This window comes from Typopeltis vanoorti, chromosome 12 (genome assembly GCF_054136105.1).
Source record: "Typopeltis vanoorti isolate ZY-2024b chromosome 12, IOZ_Tvanoo_1.0, whole genome shotgun sequence".
In the NCBI taxonomy this organism is placed as follows: domain Eukaryota; kingdom Metazoa; phylum Arthropoda; class Arachnida; order Uropygi; family Thelyphonidae; genus Typopeltis; species Typopeltis vanoorti.
In genome coordinates, this window is record NC_143560.1 from 79,278,636 (window position 1) to 79,298,382 (window position 19,747).

The following is a 19,747-nucleotide window of genomic DNA, read 5'->3' on the forward strand; positions in this document are numbered from 1 at the left end:
TGCCAACCTGGCAGAGAACACTTGTTTTGCTAATCTTTCCTCGCCCATTCTGTTTAAGTGACCATACCACCTGAGATTAGCTCTGCTAACCCATTCCTGGATGCTGACAATGTCAAGTTCTTTCCTAATATCCTCGTTTTTAATATGATATTGCCATTAATGCCATCTGTTCACGCCTATAATCTTTCTCAGGACTCTCATATCTGTGGTCTCTAGTCTTTGGTCAAGTGTTTTACATCTGACCCAGCTCTCAGATCCATAAGTTAAAACTGGTTTGAACACTGTCTTGTATACAGCTAATTTAGTGTTCTGACTAATTTCTCTCTTATTCCATATGAATTTTTTAATTGACTTCCCACCATACCAGCTTTGCTGATTCTGTTGTCTATTTCTATATATAATTTACCATCTTCAGTAAAAATCGTGCCTAAATAGCTGAAATGTTTTACTTGTTCCACAGGTTCTCCATTCACAACACAGTTGACATTTTCAATGATTCTGCCTATTTTCATTGTCTTTGTCTTTTTATTGCTGACCTTCATACCATATCTATTACAACAGCTATTCAATTTAGTCAGAGAATCTTGCAGACTTGTAGCAGATTTATTTAGAAGTATAACATCGTCTGCATAAAGCAAAGAGCTGACATTAACATCTCCAATTTTGATATCATGTTTAATACCACTTTCCTTCATAATGTGATCCATATAGATAATGAATAACAGAGGGGATAATGTACATCCTTGTCTCACACCAGATTTAACATTAAACCATCTTCCTGTACTTCCTTCAATTCTAACTGCTGACTTACAACTCAAATAAAGACTAAGTATTGCTTGATACAATGCCCCATTGACACCATATAACTGCAGCGTATTGAATAGCTTCTCTCTTGGTACCTTGTCATATGCCTTTTCCAAATCGACAAAACTTAAATACAGATCTTTGTTATATTCCCATGCTTTCTCGACTATTTGTCGTAAAGTGAAGATCTGATCCTGACAGCCTCTATTTGGCCTGACCAGCTTGTTCTTCACCAAGCTTTTCTTCCACAATTCTTCAACTGTTTCTCAAGTATACTTGCATAAATCTTATCAGGAACACTCAGTAGGGAAAACCTCTGTAATTCTCACATTCAGTTTTATTTCTCTTTTTATATATGGGTACTATGAGTGCTCTACTCCAATCATCTGGAATTTGTCCCTCTGCCCAAGCCTTCTAAACTATGCAGTATAGCCACTGTAAGACTTTTATACCTCCATACCTCAGCATTTCTGGTCGAATATTATCTACTCTTGCTGCCTTTCCACATTTCAAGCCTTTGATGGCTTTTTCTACTTCAAGTATGGATATATATTCCTGACTGCATGCCTGGTCAGTGTTTTTTTACCACTGTGCTGTCATCACTGCTTGTTTCATTTAGCAGTTTTTCAAAGTAATTACTCCATACTTCAAGGATATCTTTTTCTCTCGTTTTCATGTCACCTTTATCATCTCTAATTCCTTTTACAGCACTCTTTCCTCCATTCTTAAGCTTCTTCAACAACCTCCAGAATATTTTGCCACCTTCTTGATATTTATTTTCTATATTCTTGCCAAAGTCCTCCCATGACTTTTGTTTAGCTAGTTTTACACAGTGTTTAGCATTCTTGCATTTGTCTCTATATTCTCTAAGAGCACAAGCTGACTTATTTGACAGAAACTTTTGATATGCTTTCTTCTTTTCCTTCACTGCCTCTTTAACTTCCTGTGTCCACCAGGGAGTTCTGATTTTTTTATCCTTACAGACAACCTCACTACATGCCTCTCTGGCAGAATCAATCAATGTTTTCTTCAGAGTTTGCCACTGAATCTCCAAGGTTTGATTCCTGTTCTCAAACTCTTCCATTTTTTCTTCAATAATCTTTGTGTATTTTAGTCTACAGCTCACATCTGAGAGCTGCTCAACTTTTATTCGCTTTAAAACTTTCTTACATGTTATTCTTTTCAATATGAAATTCAATTTTATCCTGCTCAAGACTAAATAGTGATCACTTCCAATTTCAAATCCTCTGTACACTCTGGTGTCCTGCACCAGGGAGAAAACATCACTTTCAACAATAACATAGTCAATGAGACTTTTCTTATTCCTTGCCTCTTCTCTCCATGTGAATTTGTGCACATTTTTATGTTGGAACATGGTGTTAGTAATAACCAGTCCATGTCCTGAGCAGAAATCCAACAGATATTTGCCATTATTATTAGCTTTGCTCTTTTCTCCAAATTTTCCGAAAATATTTTTGTATGTCTGACAATCATTTCCTACTCTGCTATTTAGATCCCCAACAAGAACCAACTTTCCTTTTTCATTGTGTTAGTTGCTTTCTCTTAAGCCTCAAAAAATTCCTCCATTTCTACCTTAGTAGAACCTTCTGTGGGACCATAGGCACAAATAAGTCTCATTGTCCAGTTCCCTATTCTCATATTTGCCCACATTACTCTACTTGAGACTGACTGCCATTCAAGAAGATTAGCCTCGTATTTTGTGTTGAATACTATGGCTACTCCTTTTCCTTGAATGTCATTGCCTGAATATAACATTTTGTATTTATTGCTCAGAAAGATCTCACCAGTTTTGGTCTTTTTTTGTTTCAGTCACCCCTATTATGTCGATCTGGTACTTATCTAATTCCTCAGCTAGCTCCATTTCTTTGCCATTCAGGCTTCTTACGTTGATAGTACCGATCTTTAACTCTGGTGATGTTGAGTTGGGGTTTGTTTTCAGATTTGTTTCAGTAGCTGAATTTTCGATGTTCGCCCTGGTTCCCTGGCGAAAACAACGGGGGCCTTGTTTAACCGGGCGATGCCTCAGCCGGCATAAAATTCTGTCATGTTGTACCATCATTTTTTATTTTGGTTTAACCAATAAGAATACAATTTGGTCGGCTAAATCCCAAATTGCCAGCCCATCCTCGTTCGTTCAGTATCCAAGTAGATACCCAACATGGTGCACCACGAAAAGGTGAGGATTGGACATTAGGTCAGAAGCCCTGGTCGGTTCTCCGCATTTCGTTAAAGGCTATGTGGAGGTCTTCTCTCAGTTATACAGCTTTGACCCTTAAGCACCCCGAATATAATATTATAGAATATAATTCTATAGTATTATATTCTATAGCAAATATAGAATATAATTTTCTCAAGTAAATCCAAAATTGCCATAATATCCTCATTCATTCAACATTCAAGTCTATGTTTAATAATGGAGGTGCACCAGGGAACGACAAGCATTGGATGCAGGATCAGAGGCCTCTCTCTTTTCTCCATAATATTCCACATAGGCTATATGCTGCCATTTAAGTGATGATCCCATATTGCACATGCACAAATACAATGAACTATTGATTCCAACACCTGAATGGATTAGCATGTTACCTGACTCTTAGAACAACTTCACATGACCATGCACGCACTCAATCAACTGAGATAATCAATTTCTCAATATGATTGGATAATTGAGAGATAACTGAATTATATGGAAGCCGGTGTAAAATTTATGTCATTTGATTTTATTTATATTCTTTATTCAAAACTTATACTCGATATTTCTCTTTACTTGTCTTAACCTCACTCTAATTTACTTATTATATAGTTGTAACTCTGAGCTATTAATACATTGCTTGATTTATTCTCCTATTTTTAATCCTCTCTATCAACTTTAATCTCCCCTTTGTCTCAAGGTGGCAATTATGCTTCTTCACGTGCACGAAACTTTAGAACTAAGAAATTACCTCTGGCTGGAGTCAATTTCTTTGTCTGAACTAATGGTGTCTTTCTATATAGAATTCTGAAAATTTATTTGTTTATATCGACTGTGCCATCAGGATTTATAGATAGGAATTGAATATCCTTCCAAAGAAAAACACGGAACTTTTTTCTCTTATACTTAATACTAAATCTAGCAATGCAAAATTACTGAATTTCAGTCATGGCTACTAAACACTGCATTGGTATGCAGGAATCGGGCAAATTATTTGACAAACAAAACAATTTATTCATGCTAATGGAATGCACATTAAAAGTTAACACTAAACACACAGGTTGATTCAGGCTCTATACTTCTACAAAAAATTGCTTGGAATTATAAGTAATCCTCCTAAGTTAACAATTCTCTCTAAAATAATGTGTCTCAAGTACTAATTTACCCAGAGAAAACTTACACATGCTAAACAATAGACAGGCTTAGCTAATAAACAATATTAAGCATATTAAATCTTCACCTCACATTGATTCTATCCTGTCTCTACAATTAAACAAGTTAATTCAATGATCAGCTAAATGCCTTCGGTCCTCAAACAATATTAATCACAATTTCCGTCTCTAGTAAAATACAATATATTAGACCTTACTTTGTATATAGTCGTCTGGGTCCACACTAATAGATTCTTGAAATCAATATCTTCCGTTACATTCCGATCTTGGCTACACATATGGGCACCTTTTTCTGAGATCGATGAGGTCACTTCTTATTTCCGAGATGGACAGGGAACTTGGTGGCTCTAAATCCGGAACTCTTTCTTCAAACTTCAAATGAGTTATCTCGCACCTCAGGCGTCTGTTGGCTGGAACATAGGTCACTGACCTTGAATCGGTATGACATCCTCGAACATCGATACGACCTTTGTACCTATGTGGCCATCTCCCAGAAGACGATTGACCTGTACCATGGCTTACGAAAAACCAAAGACAATGAACAACCTTCTGACGATGAATACCAAAACTCCTCTACTGTGATTCCCTGTGCCTTCAAAATCTCCCCCCTTTATACCTCTCCATTGACCTTAGGTCCTGCTAGGATTTTATTCCCTTCGGTGTTTCATGGGTCTTCACACAGCACCCTTTTTGGTCGCTGCATTCAGCCTGGAAACCCCATATATACTTGACCTTCATGATAGTGACTGCCTTAGATCATATGTTAATCCGCCTGGGACATATCTTTGTTTAAACAATCCTTTGTTATAATTTAATTTATACTTAACTTTCTTTGTTCTTTGTTATTATACAACAATTTGACGGTTACATGATATAACAGTTCACTCTAAAATATTTCCATATTACATAAACATTAAAGAAAATGCTAATTAAACACAAGTATCTTGTATGGATTTTCATTTTCCAGTAAAATCGATATATAAGGATTTTTGTACAAAAATCCTTCTATACAAGATTTTACACCAGAAATTAAATTAAATTATGCTTTTCATTTCTTTAAAATAGTTTTTAGTATAATACTATATTAAATCAATAACTACTCACAAAGTCCAGGAAAAGTAAATCTCAACAGCCAAAAATTAAATTATGCTTTTATGAAACATAACTTTATGTAAAATTCAATTCCAATAGTCATTTTTAGTTTTAATAAAAACTTACCCGTAAGCTATTTAGAAATGCAGATTTCAAGTTTGATGATACAGAAAGAAGAAGTGGATCTCGGCAAGTAATCATAGCCATTCCAGCAGTTAAATTGCGAACCATATGATGAGCTGCAACACGCATACGTGATTCTTCGGGATCCAATGCAAAATCCTGAAAGAAAATCAAAATTTCTAAATAAGAATGACAAGTCTTTCAATAATACAAAAAAAAAAATATTTTTTATTTTTTGTTTTATTGATGATATTTAATCTCCAAGCAAGATCCCTCCTATTAGGGTGTCCTTGGAATTTCAGTAAGTTAAAAAACAAAGAAAAGGGGTAAAGACCTAGAATAGTTAATAGAGAGGTGCAAGAGAGCCTCATGGCATTAGGAGAAAAAAGCCATATATTCTTTTATATATGGCTTCGTGTAGCCAAAGGTTACCCAGTTCCTTTTTCACCAGTCTCATGCAGCTGAACAACCAAAACACCAAATGAAACTAAAGTCCAAAGATGAAGATACCCAGGTGGTTAGCATTATCTAAGTTAACTGCCTTGAGTTGGCCTATGTTGCATTGCATAGGATTGCTCTACAGTCATCCCTGCAACTGACCATAAGGCCACAGGGAACTCAGAGGATGGAACCATTAGCCTAAAAATTTGGCATTTCCTAGAATTCTTCTTTCTAAATATAAAAAGCGTCTGACTGAACAATAAAATTTCCACAAAACTATATTGTAAAGCATTTGGATGTCATATTGCTGGTTTTCAAATCCATGTTTCTTTCTAACATTCCATAAATGGTATTTTAATTCATTAATTATAAAATTCAAAATTATCTTCCCATTGCTGATAGGTGTGTGTGTGGGGGGGGTAAAAAAACAACAACCTGTTCTGTTGTAAGTAATAGAATGCCCAATGCTTTAGACAATCGGTTCCAAATATGCAGGGCCAGCTGTAGAATGCATGTTTTACTGTTTCCAATCTGTAACAGATGTCACAAATTGAATCTCCAATGTTAAAGTACCTCCATTTGATGACTTTACTGGAAGGCGATTATATGTAATTCTCCAAGCAAGACCCCTGCAGTTAGGGCATCCTTGGAATTTCAGCAAGTTAAGAAAAAGTGTTATTGTCAGAATTAAGCACAGAATATTGTAGTATTTAGGAACCATCTCAGCCTTTGGGCCTTCATAAACATTTACTCCAAACAGGGGAAGATGAAAATCCAGGAAGTACCAGAGAAGGTCTGCACATGTGTGATTGTTCTGCAACACTTTATTAATTTTTGAAGCTGTACTGCTTAAATGCAGAATTTTAACACACCGGAAGCCCAAAGCCTTCATTCTTCTTTGATAGCTGAAGAAATTCCTTTTTTAACTTCTTGGTACTGATGGGAACAAAAAATTGCACAAGTTTACCATATAATCTTTTCTTCAGCTTTTGTAATGTCTGTAATTAGAGACAAACGTTGAGAGTTTTCCCACTTGGTTATACTATAAATTAAAGATGCCAAGAAATTATATTCTTGGTTTAATCCTATATCCAGTGTAAGCAAACAAAGTATGCACATGAAGTAACTTCATGACTGGGCAACTCGTATATAGAGACTAATGACTTCGCATCACTTGCCTTAGTATCTCATAATGCAAAGCACATATCCTTACAAACATGTATAATGCTATGCATTATGGGATGGGAAGTGTCACTACCCAGACTGGTTTCGATCTTTATTGAAGTAAAAAGTAAACAGAGTGCTCATCATAGGCCTAGAGTAGTTGGTATAGGAGTGTAAAAGGGCCTGATAGTATTAGGAGAAAGAAAAGACAGACAGATAGTATGAGAGAGAGAGAAAAGGCTTCAGCTTGTTTGAAAACTGATACCAAAGGCTATCAGTTTGCCTTTTTCACCAATCTCATATATATGAACGACCAAAAGACCAATTGAAACTAAAGCGCAAAGATGACTGACATCCAAGTGGTTATTTCTTATTCTCATAGCAAAAATAGACATAATTTTATCTTCCCCACCTAGTCAAAAATTTAATATCTCCTAGCATGCATCTTTCTAAGTACAAAAATCATCTGACTGAACAATTCAATCTTTATTGAGGTCTCATCAGTGGGAGTCAGAACCATTAGTGATACCAAGGTTGAAGTAATGCAGAAATCATATTTCAATATACAAGTAGCCAAAATGGTGTCAGTCCTAATTACTAAAATACTCTGGATTAGAAATAAATGTTGAAAGTTTTTCCACTTGGGTATACTATAAATTAAAGATGCCAAGAAATTATATTCTTGGTTTAATCCTTTATCCAAGTGAAAGCAAACAAAAGTATGCACGTGAAGTAACTTCACTACCGAACATGTCCATGAGGATATGTGCTCAGCATTATGGGATACTAAGGCAAGTGATGTGAAATTATTAGCCTATTATAAGTTGCATAATTGTGAAGTTACTTCATGTGCATACTTTGTTTGCTTACACTTGGACAAACTTGGTTTGCATACACTCAGATAAATGATTAAACCAAGAATTTAATTTTTTTTGGCATCTTTAATTTAATGTCTGCAATATTGATTATGTACAGATGAGATTCACTGAGGTCTCATCAGTGGAAGCCAGACCCAGAAGAAATACCAAGATTGAAATAATGCAGAAGTCATATACAGGGTGGTTCAAAATTCTACATACAAACTTTGAGGAGAGGTAAAGAACATCAAAATCAACCCTACACACACATAGGAAAGCATGACTAGAAATGCCACCCGAAAGTGATGGGTGGCACTGTTCGGCAGTACTCCAGGTGAGCAATTGGGGCTTCCTCATTCAAGCTTTCGACACTGTACGAAGAACATGCACTGTTTTACGAATGCTGAGATGGCAGATATGCACCGCGTTTATGGGTTAGCTGACAGTAATGGACGAGCCGCTGTACGAATGTATCGCAAAAGGTACCCACACATACGTGTACCACATCACCAAATGTTTGCGTATTTGCATCAGAATTTGTGTGACTATGGATCATTCAGGGATCGCAGGCATGATAGTAGTGGCCAGGATCAATGCGAAATCCCGCCATGGAAAAGAAGGTGTTGTATGCGATGGACAATAATCCAGAGACAAGCACACGTGCCGTTGCCTCTACTACAGGAGTATCTTGGTTCAGTGTATTGCGCGTTTCGCACTCTGAGTCCTTACAATCATTTCATCTGCAATGGGCCCAGTCACTGATGGCCAAAGATTATCCTCGACGTGTGGAATTTGCACAGTGGTTTCTGCACAAAAGTGCTGTAGACCCAGATTTTCCAACTCGTGTTTTGTTCACGGATGAAGCTTCATTTACCAGCAAAAGAGTCTTCAATCACCACAATGCTCATGTGTGGGCCCACAAGAACCCACACGGTGTGCGATCACATGCTGCAAAACAACGCTTCGCCATTAATGTATGGGCAGGTATCGTCGCTGACTGTTTAGTAAACCAATACCTGTTACCACCCCAACTGGACTCCCAGAAGTATCAGACCTTCCCGTAAGAAGTTCTGCCGGATTTACTGAACAATGTTCCAATGACTGTACGTCGGCAGATGTGGTTCCAACATGACAGGGCTCCAGCCCATTTTGGCATTTCTGTGCATCAGTATTTGGACAGGTCCTTTGGGGCTCAATGAATTGGGCGTGGATGACCCATCGCATGGCCCCCATGCTCACCCAATTTATCGAGCATTGATTTCTTTCTGTGGGGACCCTTAAAGCCATGGTGTACGAAACACCTGTTGCCTCTGACAAGAATTGCCATCGCCGTGATGCCATTGCCATGCCATGCCAGATATTAGCAGCGGCGATGGCAAGAATTGCCATCGCCGCTGCTAATATCTGGGAAACTCCAGGTATTTTCGAAAATGTACGCGGCAATCAATGTGTCGGTGTCAGCCATGCATCACTGCTAATGGTCGTAACTTTGAGCAACTGATGTGAAACAATATTATGTATCCAACTACTATTGAACTGTTATGTTACGCCTAATAAAGTTTATTACACTACTTATTGCCTTGTGTTATTTCTGTATCTTTGTGTCCCTGTTAGTACATTCTTGACGTTTCCAGTCATGCTTTCCTATGCGAACATGGTTGATTTTGATGTTCTCTACCTCCCCCTCAAAGTTTAGATGTGAAATTTTGAACCACCCTGTATGTATGTATGTGTGTGTGTGTGTGTGTGTGTGTGTGTGTGTGTGTGTGTGTGTGTGTGTGTGTGTGTATACACAAGTAGAGAAAAGATTAACACCTTATTTTGATACTTTGGATTAGAGCTAGTTGTAGAAAGTTTTTTCATTTGGTTATACATTCAATTAAAAATGCCAAGAAATTATATTCTTCTTTAATCCTTTATCCGAGTGTAAGCAAACCAAATTTGTGGAGGAAGTTTCTTCACATGCAAACTTTGTTTGCATTTTGTGTGCAATGCCATGCATTAAACACACCTGAAGGTATGTGTGCTTTGCATTATGGGATACTAAGGCAATCAACGTGAAGTCATTAGCCTCCATATACAAGTAGCCTAGTTGTGAAGAATCTTGAAGTGCAAATTTTGTTTGCATACATTTGAATAAAGAATTAAACAAGAATATAATTTCCTAGCATTTTTAATTTAATGTATAACCAAGTGAAAAAACTTTATAGCTATTGGATAAAAAATGATGCAGTTACATCATTGCAAGAATGTTCTGATAAGCATTTTGGAATATTTTCCTTCTAAAAAACTTAAACACAATAACTGTAATGTTAGTGTCATTGCTAAGAATATGAAAGCTTTCTATAATGCCAACATTAGAGTCATCATATGGAATGGACTACAAAATTGTAAAAAAAAAAAATAATAAAATAAAATAAAAAAAGCTACAGAAAACAATTGCTCATATACTTACACTTTGTAACTAGCTAAATTGTTTTGATTTTTAATGGTGTGCATAAGCATCCAAGGGTATAATGCAACTGGGAAGGTATAACTGGAATAACCCACTAAAAAAGGAGTGGGTCATTCCAGTTAAGACCAAAATTGTATAGGACTTTTAACATAAAAAATCTCCAAGCTTTGTCATATGCCTTTTTTTTTTTCATGTCAAAGAAAACTGACATACTAAGCATTCATTTTTCAGGAAAATACCTCTAATAAATGCTTACAGACTGATAATATGTTGTATAATACTGAATTTTTTTCCAGAACCAGTTGGTCTTAAAAACATTGCTCTCAAGAGATCATGAAAAATGAGCACTGACCACATGATCTTACAGACAACTGTTGAGAGCAAAGTAGATGAAACTGGCTAGTATAGTGGTAATTACTTGGTTCAGGAAAGGCAGTGATAACTGACTTTTTTTTTTTTTTTTTTTCTTAAAAGGATGCCATTTATACTTGGAGTGCTTGCTCAAAATTGAAACAGCAGGTTTTGTATATATTTTTTAATGGTCTGTTCTAGTGTTCCAAACTGCTCAAAGAGATGATAATCTAGTGTTTTTCCTCTGTTTTTTCGGGCTAGGAATGTGGGAGAAATAGTAAGTTATTGATGATGTTTGCAAAGCTCTCCCCAAAAGATCTATAAACGTTTTTTTGAATTAATAATATATATCGATTTTGTTTCTTAACTAAATGCATGGGGGAAGTCATTTGTCTATTTTCTGGATCTTGTTTTAGTTTGGTGAAGGTTCATTTGGTAATTGAAAACAGAAATTTGACACAAGAGTCCACTGGTTTTGAAAATGTATATGTTCAAATATGAGCACGTGTGAAAGTTTCTTGTGGTAGGTATCTGTAAAAGATGCCCCAGGTTTTGTTTTTGGCTGCAGTGCCTGCAACATGGTCGAGGACAGCAGCAACAACCTGCCATCTCTGGTATTACAGTTGTGGCAGCTTTTATTAGTTTTGTAATATGATTTGCTGCTTTACCAGTAAGAGGAGCCTGACTGCTGCAAAATTTAAATACCGCTAAGAAAGATAACATACAACCAGCCTGACTTTCCATCAGACTAGCTATGATGAAGTACATGATTCCTGACATGAAGGGATAGAACCTACAGGCATATGATTTTTTCCCAATGAAAATAGAGAATGTTAGATGAGCATTATCCTGTGTCCAAGAGACTAATGAAAGGCAACATCAAACATCTCTATACTGATGTTGAGAGTAACTTATTGGAATGGCTATGGTTTTCCACAAGGATGGCAACTCCTCCATGGGCAGACATCCTCCATTTGTGGAAAGGATACTGACTGATTTCATATTTCTCTCATAGAGAACAGCAGACTGGTAGAAATAATGCTTCTAAGATGGCTTTGATGTTGTCAATGGGTTGGTGCAATTTACTGTAAGAATGTATTAATTATTTGTTAGATGGATCTATCTGGCTACTGATTTTATATGGGTTGGCTTGTTTTTCCAGCTTTGAACTTTTTTTTGGGAGAGATCGCTTTTGAAAAAAAAAAAAAAACAACAACCCCAAGATACCATCTAATTAAAATTGATCAAAGATGTTTTCTCACTGGTACAGGACACTAGAGAGTACAGAGGATATGAAATTGGAAGTGATCACCATTTAGTCGAGCAGGATAAAACCGAATTTCATATTAAAAGTTGAGCAGTTCTCAGATGTGAACTGTAGACTAAAATACACAAACATTATTCAAGAAAAAATGAAAGAGTTTGAGAACAGGAACCCAACCGTGGAGATTTAGTGGCAAATCCTGAAGAAAACATCGATTGATTTGGCCAGAGAGGCATGAGGTGAAGTTGTCTGCAAGGATAGAAAAAATCAGAACTCCATGCTGGACACAGGAAGTGAAGGAAAAGAAGAAAGCATATCAAAAGTTCTTGCCAAATAAGTCAGCTTGTGCTCTTAGAGAATACAGAGACAAATGTAAGAAAGCTAAACACTCTGCAAAACTAGCTAAACAAAAGTCATAGGAAGACTTTGGCAAGAACATAGAAAATAAATATCAGGAAGGTGGCAAAATATTTTGGAGGCCATTGAAAAAGCTCAGAAATTAAGAAAAGAGCTGTGAAAGGAATTAGAGATGATAAAGGCAACATGAAAACTGGAGAAAAAGATATCTTTGATTGATGTACGGAGTAATTACTTCAAAAAATTGCTAAATGAAACAAGCAGTGACAGCACAGTAATAAAAAACACTCAACAGGCATGCAGTCAGGATACATATCCATACTTGAAGTAGAAAAAGTAATCAAAAGCTTGAAATGTGGAAAGGCAGCAGAAATAGATGATATTCAATCAGAATGCTCAAGTATGGAAGTATAAAGATCTTGCAGTGGCTGCAATGCGCAGTTCAGAAGATCTAGACAGAGAGATGAATTCCAGATGATTGGAGTAGAGCTCTCATAGTACCCATATACAAAAAAGGGGACCATATACATAAACTTAGTCACTTCCCAAGTGAGTACCGCATGATCACTGTCACCAACTGGAGGCAGAATAGTTACGTCTTTAACTGAAACGCCCTCTGACAATGTAATCAAATCTAACACTCTTTGACCTTGAGTTCCTTTTGTCACATGCTGCTTGAGGAAGTTGTCCCGCTTGTATACATGAGAAACGGTTGAGAAGAATTGCAGAAGGGAAGCTTGGTGAAGAACAAGCTGGATTCAGGCCAAATAGAGGCTGACAAGATCAGATCTTCACTTTATGACAAATAGTTGAGAAATCATGAGAATATAATAAAGATCTGTAAGTTTTGTAGATCTGGAAAAGGCATATGACAATGTGCAGAGAGAAGCTATTCAAAACACTATAGTTATATGGAGTTAATGGGGCATTATATCAATCAAGCAATACTCAGTCTTTATTTAAGTTTAAGTCAGCAGTTAGAATTGAAGTACAGAAAGATGGTTTGATATTAAATCTGGTGTCAGCCAAGAATGTACATTATCAGATGGTAAAACCACAAGAGGCAGCCGGAGCATGACCAAATTTCTGACATTTAAAACATCTTGGGATGCAGAGCTTATGGGATAGTCTAAACAGACTACTTTTCCATAAGTTAGAAGTTAAGAGGTATCAAATGTAAGAATGATATTCTTGGTTGACAGAAGATTACTGTCCTATATGTAAGGATGCATCTTATAGCAATCAACATAAAAAAAAAAGTCTCATTTTCATATCAGCTGGCCTGGTTAGCATATCCGCTCTCCAGCCAAAAGGCTGCAGGTTCGAATCCCACAGTGGGCATGGATATTTGCGATTGTCTGTGAAAATAATAGTGGTGATGGTGGACAGTAAATGGCATTGGCAGTTTGTGGATGAGGTTGAGTGGTGGAGACGGAGAGTTGTAGAGTAGGTGCCCTCCCTCGATGAGTCTTATGACTCCCTGGAGGTGTCAAATAATAATAATATTATTACTCCTCTAGAACAGTTTAGGGTATTATTGGGGTTACATGATTGGTATTCCACAACTGATATTGTATAAAATAGTTGCATGTTCTGAATGTTTCTTTGATGATATTTCTATAAATACTCCTGCATGGAGTCTTTTTTAAAAATGGTATACTAATATGAGTTTCAGATGTTTTGTTTCTTATTTTTAGTGTCATTTGATGTTTCAATGGCTGATATCTTGTGATAGATCCTAGGCAAATTTGAGGAGGAAAGATTCATACTCAAAAGGAAATTGACTCTGCACTAGGGTTCTTTATACATGAACTACATAATGACATTCATTGTCTGGGAAAGAATAATTACATTCGAAAGTAGGAGAACAGGACCACTGCAAGCCTTGCGTATGTCCTCAGACCACAGTGAAGGAGATCTGGTGCAGCACTGTTGGCCTTTGTGGACAAGCATACCAGCCAATTGATCCCTGTCCTGGCTATACAGAGCTGCCTGTTTTGCCAAAGCAAGGAGCCAAAACAGTGCATGTATATCACTAAGATTCCCTCCAGATGTCCACAGGTTGCACCACATGAAAATATGGCAACAGGGCACTGGATCTCATCAATGATAATTCTGGATAACAGCAAAGTACAAACACTCAGGAGACACAGATCCAAAAATCGGAAGAAAAGATAAAGAACGTGTCCATCCCTCTAAAAAGGAAAATCATAGATTTTATATTATAAAAGTGTCTAAACTTGATCACTGACAAAACACCAAAACTTAGAACATGACAATGAGCAATGGCAATACATTCTCGGAATTACAAGAACAAGGAGTTCTTGTAATTCCGAGTATAGTAGACACACCACAAAAATTGTTTGTGGTGTGTCTTGTTGAGGTCTTTATTCAACAGTGGAATACAATAAGCTGATAATAATAAGACTGTTATGCTAGAGTTCAGCAATAAGACACTAAGGACAATATGAAGTGATATGAATTTCATTCAGTTTTTATGAGATCCCCAATTCTTTTTTTCCCCTTGTGCAAGACCACCACTTTACTTAATGAAGGTCTGCAATGGTTTAAAAAAGTTTTCATGTTTGGTCTCGAGCAGTTTCTTGATTATCTAATCATTATCCCATCAATGCATACACAGTACTAAATGTTGGTACAACAAATTTTCAAACTTTCTGGAAAGAATTCACACCCACACACACACGTAACTTCATCTATGCTCTAAACTTTATCTATTAATAGAGCAGTTGAACCTGTATAACAGCCACTAATCAAATCAATTAATGACTACTGAAATGTTGCCTTAGAACACGATCAAACAAAACTTGCAAGAAAGAAACAGCGACATACCTTTTTAATTATCTGTTCGCATGTTGTGAGTGATATCTTAATTGATCGTTCTACGACTGGACCAATCCATTCTTGAATAGCCCGTTCAATGGCAGGTCTCACACACTGCTTTAACTGAGGATTAGCTTGGAGTAATGCCAGCTGAAATGAATTTTGATACAACATAAATGCTTCAAAAATTTAATAATCTCATTTAATTAAAAGTGAATTAATGTTGATAATTATGCTAAAAGTTATTAACAATAGAGAGAGATGAGCTAAGAAAAGTTTATTTCAAGTGTTTACTATATAAAAATTCTTGGGGAAAAACAAACACACACAATCCCTCCCCCATAAAGATATGCAAGTGAACTATATTTTATCATGTAATTTGCTATGACATTTAGGATTTTCTGAAATCTTCAAGCAGCTCCTAATGTTAGCTCCTTTATTACCTTAAAAGCCATTTCATCAATGGTTTTTAATAGCTTCTTTTCAACATTATTCCAGGTGTGACAGGGCAAAATGGTACAAATACAATATTCAGAAAGAGTGACAATAGAGAACTATTTTAGGAATGGAAGTTTCGAGCCAACAACAAAATTTCTTGCAGCTCTATCAATGTCACCACCTGACTTGACAATTAAATGAATATTGTCAAATTCAGTTCTACATAATCTGTTTGTGATGGAGCCCATTCTGGTAAACCAGTTTCGGATGAAGATACTGCTCAAGTTCAAAACATTTTCTTAATAATCATTGTAAAGATTGTCATAAAAAAAAAAAAAGTGCTTTAACAACCAAAATAGCAGGTACCAGGCAGTGAAAAATCCTTACAATTTCAAAAACATGCCATTGCATCTACAGATCAGTGCTGCTGTGATGTCAGATTTTTTTAAGGTGTTTTCAATAAGTTTATAAGATTGCCAATTCTGATTTTTTTTGTTTTTGAAAGATTAATTGAAAAAGAAATTAAACTTACATGCTTGCTACCTTTTCACACATTTCCTGATGTGTTACATGAATGTGATGAGAAAATTGCAGATAAATTGCTGAAATTGCAGAAGTGTCCTGTTTTTTTTTTTTGCACCGTACCATATTACCCATAATATGAATGCGTCTGATACATTATAATTTCAATTCTTTGAATTATGATAATCCTCAGCATGATTATAGCAGTTGAGTTTAGGCAGAATGACAACAATAAAAGGTTGGAGGTATGAAAGTATTTTTTTTTTCTTTCCAGTTTTGAATGTTGAAGAATATGATTGTAGAAGTAGCAAGCCAGTACATAATGATAAAGGATCATTTGTTTTTAACTGTAAGTAATAATATCAGCTAATGTGAAGAGGAAAGAGAGAGAGATTGGAATGAATAAGAAAGATGATATCACAGCAGGTTTTTCATTTTCAAAAGAAAGAATTTACATATACTCCTAGATGCAGGCTGGTTGTTTTCGGATTTACACCAGAAGCAGTGTTTTATGTCCATTAATTGTGCATGTTCTTATGGCCAGTTTGTCAGTTTTGTGGGAAGAAAAACCTGGCCACTTCCACATGAGACCGGCTAATTCACCAACAGTTGAAAAGAACTAATAAAGGTTATTCAAGTCATAGACAGGATTCAACCTCAGGGCACTGTTGAAACCAACTAAGCTATAGAGGATCTTCCTAGATGTAGGCAAGCATTATTGTGAAGCAAAAGAAAAAGCTTTTGATACCATTCCTCCCCCTCCCCTCTCCTTCCTTATGATATGTTAAATAAAACATCCTCAAGATGCTTTAACATAACCTTCTGAATTTAATGAACAAGCTCACAGAAATTAATACGAGAGAGAGGCAAGTCCACTGAAGGATAACTATAAAAGCCTGCTAATATACAGGGTGTTCGGGATAAATTTGACATATTTATAATTAATTATATTTTTCCGTAAGTTACATGTATTAACACACACTTCTCTTCATTTAAAAGTTTGGACCCTTCTTCATTCATATACAAGATGTCAGAAAGGATGGATAGCTGGAACCCACCTGAATCATGGAAGAGAATAACTTGTATCATGATGATTCGTGCCCGCCATCAAAATAAGGATATTACGACTGCTGCCCAATGCTCCCTGAATACAGTAAAAACAATCAGGCATGAACTAGAGACTTGCAATGGTGACTACGAGGATGTAGCAAGAAGAAAGATCCCTAGCAGACGATCTGATTGCGTTCGTACAGCAGAATTCCTCGCAAATCTGCAGGAACAGGTGTTGAAGAACCCTGGCATGGGAATTCGGGCTTTGTTCGTGGAGTTGCTAACTGTAGTCAAGCCCTGGATAACAAGGGTAGCCAATGGTAGGCCATATGTATGGCAGCAGGATTCGGCCCCTTGCCACACCTCTGGGAAAAGTCAAAAATGGTTGTCTGAAAATTTCTACGACTTCACCAGTCCAAATGTTTGGCCTCCAAACTCCCCAGACCTTAACCCCATGGATTATTTTGTATGGGGCGCAGTTGAAAAAGACACCAATCGCACTTCCAGTAATACAAAAGCCCAGTTAATGGATAAAATTAAAACAGTTTTTGCGGCCCTTCCCAGGGAGACTGTAGCATCAGCTTGTTCGAGGTTTCGAAGCAGAATTGAAGCTGTGATCGATGCTAATGGTGGTTATTTTGAGTAAATCTTGTTGATAGTATTGTAATTAACTCTGCCTGTAATGTTTTTTTGTCAATTCATTAAATTTAATAGATACAAAGAAGATTTTCTTTTTCCTTACGAAACTGTCAAATTTATCCCAAACACCCTGTATATATAGTAAGTTTTTTTACCTTGGGTGTAATATACGTTAAAGATACTAAGAAATTTTATACTTGGTTTTAATCCTTTTCCCAAGTAAGCAAAACAAAGTTTGAAATATATTCACGTCAGAGCTACTTGTATATAGAGGCTGATAACTTCATATCATTTGCCCATAATGCAAAGCACCCCCCCCCCTTTCAGACGTGTATAATACAATGCATAATGAGAAGGCCACTACCCAAACTGGTTTCAACCTTTATTGAGGTTTTTTAGTGGGAGCCAGACCCGAGAGACACAAAGGTTGAAGTAATGCAGAAGTCATATATATTTCACATGCAATATTTTACTTGGGAAAAGGATTAAAACCAAGTATAAAATTTCTTGGTATCTTTAACGCATATTACATCCAAGGTAAATAACTTAGTATATCTTTCTCTCATCCAGAGAATTTTATTAAGAAGGTCAAGCACCTTTTGTCTAGTTGTATATGAGATATATATGACTTCTGCATTACTTCAACCTTGATATCTCTCCTGGGTCTGGCTCCCACAGAAGATGCCTCAATAAAGGTTGAAACCAGTCTGGGTAGTGGCCCTTCCCATTATACATGCCTGAAAGGAGGTGTGCTTTGCATTATGGGATACATACTAAGGCAAGTGATATGAAGTCATCAGCTTCTATATACAAGTAGCTCTGACATGAATATATTTCATGTGTAAAATTTTGTTTTGCTTACTTGGAAAAGGATTAAAACCAACTATAAAATTTCTTGGTATCTTTAACACATATATATATATATATATATATATATATATATATATATATATATATATATATATATATATATATATATCAGGGGCAAATATTCTGGGTGTGCGGTGCTCATTCACGAAACATCAGTATCACCGATATCATATTTTTGCATTTATTCCCGTTAAAGTCTCCTCTAATTGTTTGCAGACTTTGCGCGATTCCTAAAATTAAACACAATATACTAGTGCTTCATTGCCCTCTTCACGAGGATAATGAAGCATTCGTGCTTCATGAAGAGGGCACTTTTCGACGCATAAACATTTCATCACATTCGCATTAATAGCCCGGGCGTGCTTTCAAAATGCATACAACTTTGCTACATCTTTGAAAAGATGTAGCGGGCACAATGGGTCAAATTCTTAACTTCTAGTATTTTTAAACAGCTGAGAAGGCGAGGCTGGGTGAGCTCAAAATGCAAGCTCACCCAGCACCTGTGATTGGTTATTGTGTCAACCAATCCAATTGAACGCGTTCACTTGTCATGAGTTGAGCTCTTTTCTGTATCCAATGGCTCTATTACAAACAGCTGTTACACGTTTTCTGGAACTGAAAATTTAAAAGTGGATGTTAGGAGAAAAAAATGTTTCTCCTGATATGCAGTATAGCATCTGTTGAGGTTGCAAAGTTTTTTAACGGTATAGAGACGTTCTTATTGTATTCTTCAGAAACAACAGATGGTAAAAATATCTATTCCTGAATAAAAATGAATATTCTGTGTATTACAAGATGTTGTTGATCTACAAAAAAATACCAGCATATGTGAGATTGATAAAACAGACGAATTGCTGATACTAACATAATAAAAAAAAAAACTAATGAATGTAGGATTCCCGAAAGTGTGGATAATTCTGATAATGATCGGATGTTACGTACACAAAGTCTCAGTAAACAAAAGAAAATTCTTGGAAAACAGAGCAAAATATACACAAACCAGAGAAATACACATAACACGGGCAACAAATTTTAGGAAATGATTTGCTGCTCCATCAAACCATATTAATTCCGACCATAGTCTCTGTCTTCTTG

General features: G+C 36.3%; 1 protein-coding gene across 3 annotated transcripts in view; it reads right to left on the minus strand.

Moving 5' to 3' along the window:
* Positions 1-19,747, minus strand: part of Not1 (CCR4-NOT transcription complex subunit 1) — a 568,860-nt gene that overhangs the window by 224,274 nt on the left and 324,839 nt on the right. For all 3 annotated transcript variants that reach the window (XM_090401629.1, XM_090401630.1, XM_090401628.1), the window contains exons 30-31: positions 15,143-15,283; positions 5,407-5,562 (exon numbers count right to left, since the gene is read on the minus strand). In XM_090401629.1, the coding sequence (XP_090257755.1) occupies positions 5,407-5,562; positions 15,143-15,283 (297 nt within the window). The remainder of the gene's footprint in view (positions 1-5,406; positions 5,563-15,142; positions 15,284-19,747) is intronic.